Below are 14,203 nucleotides of genomic sequence, written 5' to 3'. Positions count from 1 at the left end.
TTCCATTTTGCAGTGTTCCAGATTGGTAGAGACAGCAAGAGTTGGTAATAACGAATGGCTTATTCTATTGTAGCAGAATTCACCTAGTCTCAGTGGAGTTTTAAACTGAGAAATTACCTAGTTGTAATTTGCATGTTGTGTCTGTGCCAGAGGCCAAAATGTTAGCAGGGAAGGGCGTATGTTGGGAGAAGCAGTGGAAACATTACAATGAGTCAACCAGGTTGAACGTAGGGCTCCTCACAAGGGAAGCCTCGTTTATTAAGCAACTTGATCTCTCCCTGTGAGCTCATATGTGAAAAACAGGTTGAGCCATGTCTGAGGGTGTTGCCCTGTGGAATTTGTAGATAAGGATGCTTTATACCTGCGTGTGCCTAACACAGAGAGGTCAGTTACATTCTGTGGCTTCCGGAGGGAACAAGCCTCCAGAGGAGTACAGTTATTCCATTTTTCTTGTGGTAAGTTTATTGAAAAGAACTTTTGCTTCTTCCTCTTCTCCCTATGCCTCCCTTCAAATCTCAGATTCCCTAACTATGAGGTATGATATGTGTGGTTTTCTTCATCAACAGACCCAGGTATCACTACTGAGGCTGCAATGGCGTGGTGGAAGGCCTGGGTAAGTAGAGGATATATTGACACCCTTTTTTGACACTATAATAAGGTAACTTATAAGTTGTATCAGGCACTGTGTGGGAAAGAAAAGTTTCCTTTAAAAATCAGCAAGACCTGTTTACTGTTCTTCTGGCTGCACAGTAGCATTCAGCATTTCAAAAACACTGATGAACGAAGGTGTTAACATGATTGCTGGCTATAAGAAGAGGAGTAGACTCTGCCTGGCCCTTCAGTTGAGAGTGGTGCAGGGGGGTGTTTGTGTGTTTGTGTGCCTATGTGCACGGGGAGATGGTACCACGGAAGAGCAAAGTTACACAGTTGAGGTCTGCAAGCTGCGGGCTCCTTGTCTGCTCCCTTCTCTTGTGGCCAAGTGTGAGTTCAGGGCACTGGTCTGTCCCCATTGTGGTCCCCTGTTGTGCTGGCAGGCTGTGGTCACAGAGAAAGATATAGTCAAGCCATAATGTCTTTCTTGGGTAGGTCTTTAATATTGCAACAACGTGTCCTTGAATACCCTGTCTGTTTGCTAGGAGCCAGAAATGCTGTGTATGTTCTCTTGTAAACTCTTGTGGCTTTGAGAGGAATTGGCAGGATGGGAGATGCTCATGGGGTGTGCCAAGGCAGCCTCCAGGGTCGAGCTCCAGCCAGGCAGCAGGTAGCTCTGGTGATGTGCCCAGTTCTGCTGCCATCCATGGCAGCTCTCCCATTAGCGTCTGTGGGAGGCCAGGTTTTACCCCCAGATTTCATCTCCAGATAACTATAAGCCACAGCCTAGAAGAGACCTGCTGGAGACATGCAGTGGAGGAGTACTGGTAGAGAAGTCTTCTTTTACTGTTCCAACCCCTGCCCAGCACCTCTGCCAGTAGTGCACAGGCTTTCTCTGGAATGCTTTTGGCTTGTTTGTTGAAGGATTTGTCCCAGAGTTCCCTCACTTCTTGTTGTGAAGACAGCTTCATGTTTAAGCAGCCTGTGCAAAGGGTAAACCTGCACTGAGGCTCCAGTGCTGCTGCTCCTCTCCCAGCTGGGGTAGTGCTGCTGGTGGCTGAGCAGGGGGTGAGGGGCCTCCCTGCCACATGCCAGCAAAAGTACCTGGGAATCATAGGAGAGCTGTTTTAGTGTATTATATTGCCTCCAATGCAATGCAGCCATCAGGGAGGAAGAAACTACTCTGCATGGACGTGACCAATTTTTCAGGTTCTCAGTTAAAATTTTGCAACTGAGGGGCAAGGACCAGAAGAAAAAAAACAAACTAAACCCAAAATACCTTGTGGAACAGAGATTGCCAAACTAATTCCTACTTTCCTTCAGTAGGATTCAGATAGCAAACTTTCATAATCTCAAAATATTTTTTCCCCCCCAAAAAAGATTAAAGTTGTAATCTTCCTTTCTGCTGAGTTCCCTCTGCCTTGCTCTTTCCTTTTGGAAGTTTAGTATAATCAAATAGATGCATTTCCAAAGCTTAGAGTAGCTCTCACTTTAATTTTTCCCTTTCTGCTGATCTGTTCCCCACTACTCCAAGTTGGAAATAATTTCTAAACTTAGAATGAGAAAAGAAAGAGAAAAGCCCCTGAAAACTCCAGTGATCTCTTGCTAGTTGGTGTTGTAGGGGGTGGAGGCATGAAAAGAAAATGAGAGGCCCAAGGAAGGATGGGGAAAAATTGTTTTGGTTTTCTAAAACCATCATAAAAAATACAGTTCAAAGGCAAAAAAAAAGAATGAAAAAGTGTGAAACTTTCTGAGAAACTTGCTACTGAGAAAAACCCAAAATGTAATCCTACCTGTCCCCAAATTCCAGCTTTTCAATAAATTATTGTTTAGTTTTGAAGATATTTTGGTAGTAAAGCTTTTAATCCTTCCTTTCATTTATAGGTAAAACTTTTCAGAGCATCAGTTGTCAGGTACACTGATTCTACTGCTTTCGTGCCAATTATTCAGATTTACATTAAGAGTGACACAAATGCCTTGAATAGTTTCGGTTAGGTAGTAGTAGGATCAATTCAACCGGGAAACAAGACCATACTGAACAGGGTTTCTCTGAAAAGTTGATGTGGTTGTACCTGTGCTGCAACAATTATGTTCATGGAGAATGAGGTGTATGAGTGAGTCATGAGTGTGCTACTTGACCCAGGAAGGGCCCTAACTGTTTATTGGAATTAGTATCAAAAGAGATCATTGTTTAATTTGTTTCCACTGCCTCCAAATGAAAGCTCAGCTTTGCACTCCCTCTTTGACTGAGTCACCAGGCATGCGTCCAGAATGTTGTTGTTTTTTTTTCACATGTTGCTTGCATGCAGCTAGAGAGGATTGACCATCTTTTTCAGAGCAAAGTCACATGGGATGGGTGCAACCTGCTTTCCCAGAAAGCTGCAATGGTGCTGGCTGTCTTAGCAGAGGGCTACAAAAGGTACACCTGCCAGCTCAGCCAGACACCTCAGCCAATGACAAACCATTGGAGATGGCAATGCTACCTAGTGTGTCACTGCTTTTTCTGCAGTGACAGCTTCACCACAGCCTTAAACTTGCTGTTCAGTGATTATTTGAATTCAAAGCTTCATCTGTTGAGAAGTTTCCTGTTGACACCATCTGCTTCACAGCTGCTCTTTCTGCTGGGACAAGGTGTGGTATTGCAGGAGTCTGTGCTGGCTGTAAAGCAAACTTCTCCAAGTCTTGCTGACTGATGAACATACTGCCTCTCTCAATACTCATCCTTGCCTCTTGGTCCCTTGTCACTGCTCCTGGAGCTTGGCTGGCAAAGGGGCCAGCAAGCAAACATGTGCCAGCTGTATCTACTGGTACTCTCTCACAGGAAATAAGAACAGAGGGTATTTGCATCACAGCAGGAGGCTGGTGGGTGGCACTTAGTGGTCCATATTATGCAAGTCAGGTAGGACATTCTGGTCTGTGAGCTCTGATTTTTTTCTGGCCGGGAAGTCACCCCCATTGAAAAATCCAGCAGGTCATACTGATACCATTAATTCAATATTAACACAATCTTTGAAAGTAAATTTATGAGAATATAGTTGTTTCCAACTTAAATATCTTTGCTGCTAAGAAAGAGAAAACTGTCTTATTGGAATAAAGTGATTATGACTCTCCTGTTGATAGGACCAGCTTGTTAGAGATGTGACACTATATCCAAGCCAGTCCCTTGACTAAAAGCTATGTTAAATCAAAGCTTTTATGCCTGGGTTTTGGTTGATTGCCTTGCTTACCTTGTGGTGACTGAAATAATTCTCAGTGTGTCTTTCTGCCCTGGAACTCTGGCACTATTGGCACCTTAGGGGTCTGTCAGGGGGATTCTTGTGTAGTTGGCCCTTGGTACAGCAAAGAACTCAAACCTGCACTCCTCTGGATGTATCTCTTCCTTCAAAGTAGTCTCTTAGCCCAAATCCTTCCAGTGCAGATGCTTCCTTCCTGGAACCAGCTGTGCAGAAGTGCAGCAGCAGCTACTTAGAAAAATTGCTTGTGAGAGCAAGACTATTCCAGGAAATCAAAAAACTACCTAAAAACTAGCCTGTGCCAACCCACTGGGAAATGCAGTATGATGCTATAGCATACATGCTGTGAAGCACTGTATTGAAGGGGTGAACAGGAAAGTCCAATCTATTACAGTCTGAGGTTTTTCTGCCAGACTGCCTGCACTGCCTGCTGACTCTTGCAGCAGCGTCAGCCGTGCTTTGCACTTCATGTTTCTGCCGGGAGCCAAAGGCTGGTACAGACAGGTGGAGACAGGAAACTTGTGTTCTCTTTGGAGAGAAACTTGTGTTCTCTTTTTGCTCTGCTGAGAAACTTTGAAACAGGCTCTCCTATTTTCTGGAACTCCCCCATGTGTAGGCAACAAATGGCATTATTGTACTTTTCAAATGCTTTTTCTTCAGCTGATGAAATACAGCAGTGAAAAGTCCTGTATTTTTCTTCTTTCAGAGTGAAGAAGAGGGCAAGTCTGTGGCAGGTGCTTTACGGTTTGATGCTGCACCTGATGCCCAGATTCTGTACAAGGCCATGAAAGGGCTTGGTGAGTTGACTCCAACCACATATGTAAATTCTAGTTTTGGTTATACTTGCTAAGTTGAAATCCATTCCTTAGGAAATTTGCATACGGAGATATAACTTTTTTTCATGTGAAAAATTAAAGTTTCCTTAGTATGTACTTAAATTTCTACATGAAGGCAATGAACTAGGCAGAGTTATCTGAATATTCAAACTGGGATTTTGGACTAGTCTCAGCTTATTCTGTGACCTTTGTTTATGACTTATTGTTGCTCTCCACAGGGACTGATGAACAAGCTATAATTGATGTCCTAACCAAGAGGAGCAATATACAGCGTCAAGAGATTGCCAAATCCTTCAAAGCACAGTTTGGAAAGGTTCTGCCAAAGCAAACCCATATTCAATCACTGTTTTACTGCAGCCGGGATGTAGTAAATGGGTGTACAGTTCATCCTGCAAGCATGATGCAAACAATACGCAGGTCTTCTGCATATAACTAGATTAATATCTATTTATAAGGCCTGGGATGAATGTGGGAAATTTTTTTTTGATCAGAAAAACTTGGTTTTCTCCCAAAGATTTAAATTTTTTTGTAAAATGCATTTTGACAAGAAACGCTTTTTAAAAATCAGTTTCAACTTAGAGTGTAGCTTTTTATTGTTTTTGAAGCTGTACCAAAAATTGATATTTTTTAAGTGATATTTTGAGTAAAATATTGGTTTGGTTTCAGGCCTTTTTAAGTGTCACGGAAAGTTCAATTTAAAGACTTATTTAATTACAGTTCTTTGGAAATTCTGAACATGAAAACAATCTTGGTTATTGACAACCATGTTTTCCTGTGGCTCTCTGTTTCTTTGATAAAAATCTTACTTTTAATGGGAAAACTTTTCCACAAGCCAGCTGTGCTACCAGCCCTACTCTGGAGTCTCCAATGACCCTTTGCTGGAAACAGAACTGCCATGCAAGAGCCCCAGAAAAGGAAGCAAATATGGGAGTGGCAAATATGGAACAATGTATAAACAGAATGCTTGCATCCCACTAAAACAAAGACAGTCATACCCTCAAAAAACCTGCACTGTAGTGAAAGGAAAACTTGAAGTGTTTCTTCAAGCAAACTTCATGCCTGATTCTGCAAATGTCCCGGGTGCAACTTTATGTTCAGGCTTTGGGAATCAGCTTTCCCTGAAGCTACACCTGTGTTCAATTCAAGGCCTTCAGCTGCCTAATCTGCTCACTAACTAGAGCAGGATGGAGAAAGATTTGCTGCAGGATGATTTACTACCTGGGAAAAGCTTAAGTATTGAGAAAACAGGGAATGCGGAAGCACCTAGACAAATCTCATTTTGGAGTTAGGTGCCATTTCAGTCCCAGGACCTTTTTTAATGAACTATCAACACAATACTGTCATTCAGCTTCATTACTTAGGCCATGGGGATGGAAACAGCATGGGCAGTAAAAAGATCCTGTGAAGCTGTTTATGTAACTATGTGATGCATATTTAACAGGATCTGATTGAAAGTCTGAAGTCTGAACTGAGTGGCAACTTTGAGAGGCTCATTGTAGCTCTCATGTACCCCCCATTCAAGTATGATGCCAAGGAGCTGTATGATGCCATGAAGGTAAGCAAATTGCATGCTGATATTTACGTAATAGCACAAATGCAGTGCTAAATTCCTGTAACTGTGCTTATTAATGTAATTAGTAATAAGTGGACTGTTACGTTGTTAAGTTTGTTATTAGCAGTAGCCTTTGAGAAATAGTTAATTGTATTATTAATGCATATTGTGGTTATGGCTATAAAAGAATTTCTGTAATGTGTGTCTCATGGTTTTGCTGTTGCCACAACCCCAAGGTTGTGGGTTCAGTCCCTGGAGGAGCCATTCACTGAAGAGTTGGACTTGAAGATCCTTGTGGGTCCCTTCCAACTCAGAATATTCTCTGATTCTAAATTCACACACAAAGCTGCTACCCTGATGCCCCACCTGAGCCATGAAACCTTTAAGAAATTAAGGAGTGGTGGTAAAAGGGCCAGGCTGGGGTTAGCAGGGATCCTACCTATTGGTACTGTATCTTTACATGTTTCAGATGTAGAGTGGTCTATTAAAGTGGTCTAAAGATGACTGTCTAGCCAAGCACTGGTCTCCCCACATCCCTCTAATGCTGTCTGTTGTCAAAGATCTGACTCCAGAAATGCGTTGCAGAAGTGTGGGGTTACATAAAATCATCCTTGACAAATTAGGCACCTCAGTAAAAGAAACCGTGTTCAAATCAAATGTGCTTTCTGTCTCCAGCTTTCATCATGACAGTTTCTTACAGCTCAGCACACAGCCTGACACTGCTGCTATCCAACGCCTCCCTTGACCATACTTTTCTAGCAATAAATCACACTCCATGACTGGATCCTTTTCTCCACCTTTATTTCTCCACTGTGTTTTCTATTAAAGGGTGTGGGAACCAGTGAAGGTGTTATCATAGAGATCTTGGCATCTCGGACTAAAGCACAGATCAAAGAGATAATCAAGGCTTACAAAGAAGGTAGGTGCCTGGGGCTCAGATTTCTGTGGTCAGAGCAATGAGCCTGATTGCACAGCACTAATGGTGTTACCAGCTAGCACTGTCAGCAGGAAAATGGCTTTTTTAAAAGCCAGAAGGTGGAACCTAACTTTGTTTTCAGCATGGCTGTGCTGAGATAATTTGAAAATCCCTTTCTAGGTCTTCATCCAGCTACAGCAGAGGGTCAGCAAACCACAGATTTGGCTCAGTTCGGCCACAAGGGCTATTGTCAGAACACAAGCAAAACTAGAGCTGTGCACCTGACTGCTTCTCCCCATTAAATAGATGGGATTTTATTAAATATGTATTTGTAAATATTTGATCTCTTTGATCCCTTCAACTATACCTCTAACATTAGCTCTGGGTTTATTCCTTGGGCATCAGGGGAGCTAGTGACTCAGCTGGATGCAAGTGCCAGCCTGGGTATCACTGAGGGTGTGGTCTCAGCCCTATTTTGTTCCCTAATTACCTTTTTGACCATCGTCCTTCGGTTACTGGTAATATCTTGACTATACCACCCAAATAACAAATCCTTCCCTTGTCCTTCTCTTTCCTTTGGGTAGAATATGGTTCTGATCTGGAAGAAGATATAAAATCGGAAACAAGTGGCTACTTAGAACAGATTCTGGTTTGCCTTCTTCAGGTAATGCTAGAAAAGAGAAATGAGGGTATAAAGATCATCACATTTTTCTCCTCCTTTTCTGAGAAAACATGCAATAGAAAAGCCAGTACAGTCATGATCACCAGATAAACTGCGGAGACAACCATGTCACTTGGAGTGGATCTGTTTCAGCTTCCATGTACTGAAGCAGGGAACTCTCCATCCTTTAGCAGCAATAAGAGATGGAATCTTAGAGCCAGCTCTGCTGCAGGGAGACACCTCACTTTTCTGTATGTGTAAAGCCACTGCACTCTACAAGGGCCTTAGAAAACAGTGGCCCTCCACTATGATTCACCACTTTTCTAGGGTCTGTGCCTTTGATGTTCAGTGTATTTGGATGCAGTTGCTCTATCACATTTTCTCAATTTTTCTGCCTAGCAGCAGAATAACTGAGGAATTTTTTTACTCCATAACTGATTTCAGTGCCTTTCAGAGAAGGAGTTAGCATTTGTGCTGTCTGAAGCATTACTGCTTGAGCACTCTGCAGTAATAGATAGCTGAGAAGGATAATTGGTCTTTGCCCAGAACAGATGCTGTGATCCTTATTGATGGAAGAATCTTTGAAGCAAAATGGTTACCTTTCTTTTTCTTCTCACAGGGTGAGAGAGACAATGCCACTCTCTATGTGGACACAGCCCTGGCTCTCCAGGATGCAGAGGTACTCTCAAATGCCTGTGGTCAGATATGCCTGCAGATATGCCAGATATGCCTCAGATATGTCTGCATCCCCACCTTCCTGAAATTCAGAGTGCTTCAGTGGGCAACAGAGTCCTGGTTATCAGAGGGTTGGACTCCCAGTAGTGTGGGGTGGGGTGATCTTCAAGTAAGCAACTTGGGGTTCTTCAGTTTTGCCTGCACTGCTGAGCTTTGCAATTCCAAAGAGGAGTGATGAGACCTGGGCTTGTGCTCAGCTGCTTTTGATGTGTGAAGTGTATGGATATAGTAGAGTGGAAGAGGAAAGAAAAGGGAAGAAACCTCCAGAGTATTGTTGGCTGCTCCAGCTGCTGCAGGAGGGATGGAAAGGATGGAGATAGCAGCTGCTCCAATTTGTCTAGAAGACAGTCAAAGGTTTTCATAATCAACCATTCTAGAAGACCCTAGTTCACATGGTGTTTTAAGTTGCTTCAAACCCCTTTACCCTAGTGATGCCTTCAGACAAACTCTGTTCCTTTATCAGCTGCACACACAGAACATCTCACTAATAATTGTGTGTTAAATTACAGACTCTCTACGCTGCTGGAGAGAAGATACGGGGCACTGATGAGATACAGTTCATCACCATCTTGTGCAAAAGGAGTGCCACACACTTACTGAAAGGTATGGAGCAAAGCCCACACTCCCAAGCTCTGGAATGAGAAATCACTCCAGCCAAAAAGAAGAGACAGGGCTATAGGTGGAAGAGATGGGTGGTTGGAAATAAGTACCTGAGTCTATTTTCTAATCCTTAGTCATTCAGTAACCAAAAGCTGCTAGCAGCTTCTATGAAAGATTATGAAGACTTAGTTTTGCTGAAAACCAAGTGGCTTATCTAGGAGTCCTTTATACAGTGCTGATAACAGGATGGTTGGTATAGTTGTTTTTATAAACCCAAGAAGTGAGTAAGTGAGTCCCTTTCTAACCAAGGAGCATGTGGTGGACAAACAAATGACCCCTTGAATCTGGTTCCTTTGGGGGAAAAAAAATCACTAAAAAAGGCATCAAGGTCTGCTGGGAGGGAAGACACTAACCCTTTTCCAGCTAAGAGAAACCTCAGCTCCTCACTGTCCATGCAGCAGAGACCCGACCTTGTCATCTCAAGACTTTTGAGGCATAACAGATTTTGTTATGTTGACTTAATCTAAGCATATCAAGTACTATGTAATTCAGCTGGACCTAAACTGATAAATGTAGCTGGTGATAAATTAAGCATGCCTGAACTTTTTCAAGCTGAGGTCTCCTGAGGCTGTTTCTATGCCCTGGAAGCCAGCTCCCCCTTGTGTTTCAAATTCAATCTCCCAAGGTCACTTAAAAAATAAACACACAAAAAAAAGGGGCCTCTAGAGTCTTTGTCTGTATCTGCCTTTAAAAAGCAAAATTCATCTAGTTGTTGTCATAATGCAACCAATCTTTGAAACCTACTGTGGCACCAGGCAATTTCCTCTGTGCTATGGCAGCCTGGAGCTGATTGTCTTTAAAATCTGCATATAATTGTTGCAGCCTTTTTTTTTTTTTTTAATAGAGTGGGCCTGAGTTGAGAAGTTTGTATCCATCTATCTATTCTGTACTCCCTTTCCTCAAAGTGTCTTGAGTGTTGATGGTCTTGGATGCTGAGCAAAGTTTATTAAGATGTCCATTGTATTATATAGAAGTTTTCCCTCTCTGTTAGTCTGAAAGCTAGGAATAAAAACAGATATCTATGTTTCTGAACCCTGGAGTATACAAAGTGTGTAAGGTGAAAAGTGACTCTGTTCCTGAGCTTTTGTTAATGTGGGAAGTCAAATATCTTGGAATACGCACCTGTGTTTTGCTCATCTTTTCTCAGTTGTTTTTTTAAAATTGTGGTTGAAATAGTAAGTTTTCCCAAAATGTGTGGTCATCATTTTAAAGTCCATGGGCCATGAGCAGCATAGTCCTAGATTAAAGTTGATTTTATTTTGGCTCTTGAAGCTAATGACATCACCAATCACAAGACCAAAGGTGTGCCTCACCTTCTGTATTCTGCTTCATTTCTGTGTTTAAAGACAGCAGTGAAGGGTCAGATTTCCAAATGAACTTGAGATGACTGAAATTACATTTTCAAATGAAGGCAAGAAATTAAGAATCAGGGATGGTTTGGATTTTGTGAATATTGCCATCCATTTTTGTACCTTATTTCTGATGTTGACTAAAGCCTCCTGCTGGTGCAAATGTGACCATTGCTTTAGCAGGATCTGTGTGTTCATATAACCACACAGGCAGTGCCTGCAAATATTGGGCACAAAATGCCTCAGAGGTTCCTTGGTAAAAAATTGAAGTTCTTTGTGTTTCAAACAGTGTTTGAAGAATACCAGAAACTGGCTGGTAAGAGCATAGAAGACTCTATCAAGAGTGAAACTCATGGTTCGCTTGAGGATGCCATGCTGGCTATTGGTAAGAGTGATGATCTTTCCCTTTGCTTTGTCTGAATCTGCTGCCTTTTCTCCTGCAGTAGTTGACTGTTATGAGGTGAATCTACTTTATAAAGGTATCTGGCAGGTAGTAAAGGATGCCTCTTGGGTAAGATAAACTCAGATTTCTGGAGCACACTGAATTAATGGAAAGGATGTTGAATCTGTGTCTAAATCACCTGCTGCCCTGGACTGGAACTACCATTGATTCTTACTGAACCTTTTTGTATGTCTAGTGAAATGCACCAGGAACATCCGTTGCTACTTTGCAGAGAGGCTGTACCATGCTTTAAAGGTAAGGCTCTTCATTGCAACACACTTGTTTTCATATTGGACTTAACTTGTAACCTGGCTTCCACCAGCTCAAACTAGAAGAGCCAAAGTTTTGGTGAAATGCAGCAAGTTTTGTGCAATTCTTGCAAAAAGTAGCAGAATTCTTTCAAAAACTTTTGGTAGAAAAGTACCCTTTAAGCTTGAGATACCAAGGGAGTCTGGGTTTTCTGGTTTAAGAGTCTGCAAGAAGCCCAATCCCACTTCCTGGAACACAGACAAAACCTCTGGAAGAAGTTTTTCTAGGGGGTTGATTATGGTGAAGCTTTGCATTCCATGTTAATAGACTGGAACACAGTATTTTCTTTTTAGGAAGCAATTCTCTCAAGGGCAGTATAAAATGAGAGTTCTAAATGGGGACACATAAGGCATTTGCAGATTGTGCCCCTGTAATGCTTAATTGATATGTAAAAGACATCAGCTCTCCCAACTTTTTGGAGAGCTGAGATAACTGATTTGTTTTGTTATAGATGTGATCTTAATTTTCCTGTGAGTGATTAAACAATATTGGTTGAAGCCAAACATTGCATGGATGATGCTACACAATGTGTATTCAGTGCTGATTTCTGACTCTGTAGCATGTTTGCTTTTGCATTTGTCATAAACAGACCTTGTAGAACACTTCCGTGGTGGGCATGTGGTGTTGATGGTGGCCCCTGGGACGGGTGTGAGGGTTGGCCCTCCAGAAAGGGATGCAGATGTTCTGCAGGACAAATGATGTTCGAAAGCTGACTCCTCCTGTCCTGAACCAGTTTGCACAGCTTATCCCTTGAACACCCAGTAACATCACAGACTGATCTATCTGTTATTCCAGGGGGCTGGCACAGATGATGGAACTCTTATAAGGGTGATTGTTTCTCGAAGTGAAGTTGACCTGAATCTTATAAAGCCTGAATTCCAGCGTATTGCAGGAAAGTCTCTCTCCAGTATGATTTTGGTAAGCAGAATCTTGATATGATGATTCTTAGCCATTACATGTATTCCTAACCTGTCTAGCACTGTGGGATTTTTCCATGGTTGTTTGCAGTAACAATGTCATTTCAGCTGTGATCATGGCTCTCCTTCATTAGGGCTATTAACTATCATCCCCTTCAGAGACATATGCTTGCAAGGTGAGTCAGGTTGTCAGACTGTATGCTCTACAAGTGACTTGGACAAAGCAAACCCAAGAAGAGACTGCGCCAGGTTTTTCATGGACCAGACTCTGTATCCATGCACTGCATGATCTTCTAGATGAATCTAAATTGTTACACCTATCCCACACTTCTGTGCCATTTTCTTCTCTCTCTCTGCTATCCTTAACTACCTCAAGCTGGTACCATATTAAGTGCTGGGGGTTTTTCTTTTTGTTTCCTTTTTTTTTCTTGTTGTTGCTGTTGTTTGGGATTTTTTAGCTGACTTTACCCCAGGTGAAAGCCTGGTATATACTGTGATGAGACAGGTTTAGAAACTGAACCTTGTCAAAGCTTATTGCAGCATTTGAATGTGCCTCCCCTCTCAGGGCTGAAATGCTGTTTTTTACCGTTTGTCCTAAGGACGCTGGGACATTCCTCTCCCCCTGTGCAAATGGCACAGAAGCCCTATCCTTAGTAGTCCCCATGGGAAGTAATGGTTCTGTAATGAAGGCCCTTTCCTATAATTGACACTGTCAGAGTCTGTCATGTTGATTAATGATCAGTCTTCAAGGATCTGTACAGCATATTCATTCCTTCTGAGAAGTGGAACTGCTTTACACCTGTCATGACAAAACATTCAAAGGGAGCAAATTTTTTTTATCTAGTGAATATTTTGTGTGTGCTTCTAGATAAAAATGACCCTGGTTTTGGCTTTTTAAAAAATAGCATGTGTCAGGGCTAACTCTACTACCCTTTCCCTTCCTGTAAGGAAGAGATGGTACACAAATATCCAGGGATATAAAATCTGAACACAGCTGGCTTGATTGCTCTCATTTGTGCTGACTTCGTGCTGCTCTGCAGGACAGAACCCTGACCAATTGCTCACCTGCATTCCAAAGGAAAGAATTAGACTTGATAAATGTTATTTCAGGTGGCAGCTACAGGCTTCATTTCTCCATTCACTTTTGATGGTGTGTCAGTTGGCAGTAACTCTGGCTTGCTCTTTCCAAAATCCTTTTCCTGTGTGGGCATATTCCACAGACTGACAAAGTCAGCACTTTGAGCATATAGAGGAACTTCCATGCTCACCTATTTTTAATTTTTTCTCCTGTCAGGATGACACCAGTGGTGATTACAAGACAGCCTTGATGAATCTCTGTGGCAGTGACTGACAAACTTTAGGAGGAAGATGTTGAAAAGGATACAGAGAAAATTAACAGCGAACAAGGGTCTTGAAAATGTGCATGTAGAAAATATTTCCATTGATCCAAGTGGGGAGAAAAAGAAGATCAAATTAATAGTCAAGATTTCCAAAGCTTTCTGAAGGTTGTGGATGCTCATTACACATTAAATGCTATTGACTTCCCCAACAGTTTTTCAAACACAAGGGGGAATGTTATTTTTTTTGTTTCCATTTTGTTCATTGTAATTTCCCTTCTGTTTTAATTCTTTGTGAAGTATGATGCTTTGAAGAGAAAGTAAAGGTTCTTTTAAACCCTCTATAGTTGTTTCACAAGTCTGAACAATTCTACAGAGCTTGGGCTGTCCTGAAGCCTTGCTAACTTCACTAGCATAAGCTGGTAGAGTGCGGACTGTTTGATGCTAGCAGGGTGGGTCTGGAAGGAGTCCCTGATATTAATGAGGCTTTAGGGCATGGGTCAGAATGCCACGGGGGTTGGTTTAGCAGCCTTATCTGCATAACTTCAGTAGGGTCTCCCCAAGGAGCAGTGAATGGCAGAGCCAAGCTGGCTGTAAGCACGTGAAAGTTGAAAGCTGTGCGCCTGATTTCCTTCTTGCTTGTCTGTTGAGGAAGATCAGCAAGT

General features: G+C 42.2%; 1 protein-coding gene across 1 annotated transcript; it reads left to right on the top strand.

The window, feature by feature from the left end:
- The first annotated feature begins 352 nt into the window (after window positions 1–352).
- LOC135418003 (annexin A8-like) lies at window positions 353–13,880 on the top strand. Its single transcript, XM_064662783.1, has 13 exons — window positions 353–455; window positions 567–613; window positions 4,531–4,621; window positions 4,879–4,973; window positions 6,102–6,215; window positions 7,041–7,131; window positions 7,713–7,792; window positions 8,409–8,468; window positions 9,034–9,127; window positions 10,823–10,918; window positions 11,172–11,230; window positions 12,080–12,202; window positions 13,496–13,880. Exons 2-13 carry the CDS (start codon window positions 593–595, stop codon window positions 13,550–13,552), a joined length of 981 nt encoding a protein of 326 aa, XP_064518853.1. The 5' UTR covers window positions 353–455; window positions 567–592; the 3' UTR covers window positions 13,553–13,880.
- Window positions 13,881–14,203: the final 323 nt, after the last annotated feature.

This window comes from Pseudopipra pipra, chromosome 8 (genome assembly GCF_036250125.1).
Source record: "Pseudopipra pipra isolate bDixPip1 chromosome 8, bDixPip1.hap1, whole genome shotgun sequence".
Taxonomy (NCBI): Eukaryota; Metazoa; Chordata; class Aves; order Passeriformes; family Pipridae; genus Pseudopipra; species Pseudopipra pipra.
The sequence above is the reverse complement of the archived record's forward strand: the minus strand, read 5'-3'. Positions and strand labels throughout refer to the sequence as shown.